The following is a 4481-nucleotide window of genomic DNA, read 5'->3' on the forward strand; positions in this document are numbered from 1 at the left end:
ATCATATTTTCACTGTTGTCTTTAAAGTTCAATGCCTCTTTCAGAGGACTGCACCAATAGTTTCCTTTGTACCTGCTGTAGCAACTAACAATTCCCTTTCTTACCCACCAAGTATTGCTTTGTTAAAGAGAAAACCGTATCTTGAGTATGAGTTTTCTTAAAATTTCATTTATTTTTCCATAGGAAAATTTTTTTAAAAGATTTATTTATTTATTTATTAAGTATACAGCGGTCCTCCTGCATATGTCCCTGCAGGCCAGAAGAGGACAGACTATTTCATTACAGATGGTTGTGAGTCACCATGTGGTTGCTGGGAATTGAACTCAGGACCTTTGGAAGTGAAGCCAATTCTCTTAACCTCTGAGCCATCTCTCCAGCCATAGGAAAATTTTTAATTCTTTAGCTAACTTAGATTTACCTGGACCTCTTATACATTTTGAGTACAGTTATCTCAACCTGTTATCTGAAATTAAGGATCTACTGATATGGTCTGTCTAATCCAACTTACACAAATACTTACATCATATTGTATTCAATCTTGATGGCTTCAAACGTCTATAATCAATGTATTTTACCCTGAAAGTTCTTTTTTTTTTTTTTTTTTTTGCTGTTGAAGCTGACTTGTAGATTTTAATTCATGAGCCATCAGCATCTCATTTCAGGGGATAGAAGCCACAAGGACTAATGTGTGCTTGGCGATCCCTAACAACTCAGTAACAGCTACAGCCTGCATGGCACTTTCTTCTCTCACCCCTAGATTTTTATGTTTCTCCAAGAACTGGTCCTCTGTTCTAGGCAGGATTTTCCTCGCTTCTAACTCTGCTGCTGTCATTGCTGGCTGAGCCCACACAGCCTCTGCAGAGGTGGATCCATGCTGCCAGCTTTGGTGATCTGACAACAAAAGAGGGCGAACGACGACGCTGTCTTCAGTACTCTATGTGGAAAGGGTAGTCCTTGTGATTCTCAGTTCTGGATATTCTCCCTGATCTGACTTGGGGTGACAGATTTGGGAATCACTATCATGTTCCTTTGGATCTGAAATCGGATTAAAATCTGGACAGAAGACTTCGCATGCTTCTTTGCGATCTTCCAAACGACAACATCATCCAAAAAGTCAACCCCATCTCTTGAGCCACCAAGAGGATGGTAAGCAGTCACAGACACATTTCTCTTATGGCAAAAATCAATCAGATTCTTCTGAGTAAGATATGGGTGGCATTCAATCTGGTTAGTTATTGGCTTGAACCTCAAACCAGGCTTATTCAAAAGCTTCTCAAGCTGTTCATGGTTAAAGTTTGACACCCCAAGGTGCTTCACCAGTCCCTCAATCACCAGGTCCTCCATGGCCTCCCATGTGTCCAGAAAGCTGGTGTTCCTGGGTATAACCATGTCATTGCAATCCAAAGGTACGTCTTTTTCACCAGACTTGAAGCCCATGGGCCAGTGTATGAGGTAGAGGTTCAGGTAATCCAAGTTTAAGGCCTTCAGAGTATTGGTGCATGCTGTTTTCACCACAGACTTCTTGTGGTAGGTACACCACAGCTTACTGACGACAAACAGTTCCTCTCTTTTCACCATACCGTCCTTGATCTTGGAATTGATTCCCATTCCAACCTCACTCTCATTGTGGTTTAAGTAAGCAGAGTCGAAATGCGGGTATCCCAAGTTGATAGCCACCATCACTGAGTCGGCTACTTCTCCTGGAGAGGCCTTCCAGGTGCCCAAGCCCACTCTAGTGATGATATCCATGGTACCCCTTGGCTCTCTGGTTCAACCAGCAACCAGCACTGGAGGGCCAGGTGATGGCCACCCGTGCTCAGAAAAGTCTACCCTGAAAGTTCTTAAAGTTTTTTGTTGTTTATTCAGAAAAGGCAAGTGACATGGATTTATTAACAGTTATTTGTGCTGTCTTTTAGACCTAATATCAATATTTAATGTTATAAACCTTGAACTAACCACTAAAAAGGTATTCAATATATTCCCACCTAAATTAGCACAATTATAATATCTTACTTTGAGATAGCGCAGCATTTTCTAAGAATATTTAGCTTACAGTTATCATTTTGTATCCAAGAAGAAGCTGGAGGATAGATTTTAAAATGATAAATATTTTCAACTGATCGACTCATTTATGTCTACCAACTTATGCCTCTCAAGAAAGAACTTAAGTTTATACATCTAAAGATAAAAGCAATAGTAGACCAGTTTGATTTTTTAAAGCGATTATAGGCATAAAAAACAGGCATTTTGATATTTAGAGGTGTTCATCAAGTACTCTGACAACAGTAAATGAATTGAGGATTTATAAGCCTGATTCATGCTATCAAATCTTTATCCTTTCATATTTATTCTAAGAATAACACTTATATTTTTAAAGTTTGGTCATTATGTCACCAACATGTAAAAACAAATTTACATAATAGTGTAAAAACCTGAATTCCTTTTCCAAGTTACAGTAAGTCAGTAATTTCCTGGACTATTAAAAAGATTTCAGAGCCACTGCATAGAATAAATAAAGTGTTCTGTTTGCTGGAGATTGTTGTTCCTTTGGAGACAAGGCCACGCATGCGCAAAAAATACAGTCTCCAAGTGGACTACAAACCCCAAAATGCCCAGAGCCCTTTAAAAATGGGCGTTCCAACCCGCCCGCCCCTCTCTCCCCTCTCTCTCTCTCCCCTCTCGCTCTCCCCTCCTCTTTCCCTTTCATCTCTTCACTCCCGTTCCTTGTATGTTACCCTCCCCCATTAAAGTTTACCCACGTGGGACCCCGCGTGTCTTGTCTCTCCTTCCCCAACCCCGCGCGTCTCGTGTCTCCCCCTCCCGAACAACACCCCCACATAAAAAATAACAGAGATGGATTCAAATATTGTGTTATGCATTTTTTATTGTTAAATTCTAAAAGGTAGAAATTGTATCAAATAATGGTAGAATAATTAATGAAATAAAATTTCCAACATTCAACACAATACCTGTGGATTTATCCTATTTCTGTGCCATCAAATGTTAAAGATGCTTGGAAACACAATCATACTTTATAGAACTGCACTTAGGTTCAAATGTTACAGATTTGTTTTGCATATAATTGATTTTTTTATCTTTGTAATGTTATAATTCATTTCAATATACTGAGAAGTTCACTAAGTGATGCCCAAACGATCTGGAGAAGATGTTAAGTTTCCTTATCCACTTAAAGAAAGGAGTAGATTTGAATCCTGGAAAAAATTCAGCCTTTTTATTTAATCAGTGATATTAAAGGTAAGTTTGCATTTTTGCTATTATTTATTAGAATTATATTGTGCAAAAGAATTAGTTTCCTCCAAGGTTTTAATCTATTAAGCTGAAAGTACTTAGTTTCCCAGTGAGTAACCAGATCTACCTCATTAAAACAGTTCACCGAAAGGCAACATTGATTATGCCCAATAACATGATACTCTCCATTAGTCAGACATGTCATGACTCAAAGATGATGTTTGAAATTTACGCCAAACACAGTTGTATTTGTATATAAATGCTTTTTGCCAATTTTCTATGTAACTCTTTCTGAACATTGTTGATTGACTGGGTAATAGCCACTGCCTACTTGAGAGGAACTATACCACAACTACTTGAGAGGAATTGAGCTAAGGCCTTTATCCCCACAAAAATAGGTGATAAGGATTTTAATGCTATCATGAGGCTAAGTATTTATTTTAACATCCCAAGCAATTAGTCAGAAAGTCTTTAAACCTCCCACAAGTGTAACATCTATTTCAATGCCTTTCTTATGGGAAAATATACCATATCACTTCTCAAGCATTTTTAACACAAGGTACTACATATAATTGTTAATTTTCTAGTCACCAAAGAGCCATAATAAAAAGATTGGCTATACTTGATGGATTTTTCAAGGTTATGATATCACTAACCAAGCACCAAAATGTAAGATGCAAAAGTCTCTGAAGGAAATGTCATTATCTTTCAGTTTTACATTTTGCTGTGGGTCCCTAGGAAGAGCCCAGATGCCCTTGGCACTCTTCTGTATGACTGTTTCTGCAGCCCTAGGCATTTTCTGTGTACTGTTTTCCCCTCTACGAGTGTACAGTCATAAACAGACTGGGGAAGGTGACTGTTTGCGATTGTTTACAGTTCAAATTCAGAACATGCAGAACTCATAATTAAAATAAATGCTTATTGGGTTTTATGTGCTTACGAAATAAGTGAATGTGGTAGTTTAAAATCAGGGAGAATAAATGTTCGGGAAAAATTCTTTCATCTATGACTAGTGTCTGATTTAACTTGAAACTATATTATGAATTTTAAATCATAGTGATTTGTAGAATTTCAATTTACTATATGCATAGAAGTTCAGTTTATTTTATTATGAAAATCAATAAAGTTGACTCTTGAAATTTTAACAACTTTGAAGTAAAAAACAGCATGACTTAGTATGGTATCTATAAGTGCATGTTAATAGTATGTTTAAATACAAAATGAAAGTGTGA

The 4481-nt window shown here is 37.4% G+C and overlaps 1 protein-coding gene across 1 annotated transcript; it reads right to left on the reverse strand.

The window, feature by feature from the left end:
- Positions 1 to 963: 963 nt before the first annotated feature.
- Positions 964 to 1749, reverse strand: LOC130887208 (1,5-anhydro-D-fructose reductase-like). The gene has a single exon (XM_057789511.1). The coding sequence runs from the start codon at positions 1747 to 1749 to the stop codon at positions 964 to 966; it is 786 nt and encodes a 261-aa protein (XP_057645494.1).
- Between the last annotated feature and the right edge of the window lie 2732 nt (positions 1750 to 4481).

Source organism: Chionomys nivalis, chromosome 15 (assembly GCF_950005125.1).
Source record: "Chionomys nivalis chromosome 15, mChiNiv1.1, whole genome shotgun sequence".
In the NCBI taxonomy this organism is placed as follows: domain Eukaryota; kingdom Metazoa; phylum Chordata; class Mammalia; order Rodentia; family Cricetidae; genus Chionomys; species Chionomys nivalis.

Excerpts from the sequence above, each read along its gene's own strand:
- LOC130887208 (XM_057789511.1), bottom strand. The coding sequence starts at position 1,749 with ATGGATATCATCACTAGAGTGGGCTTGGGCACCTGGAAGGCCTCTCCA.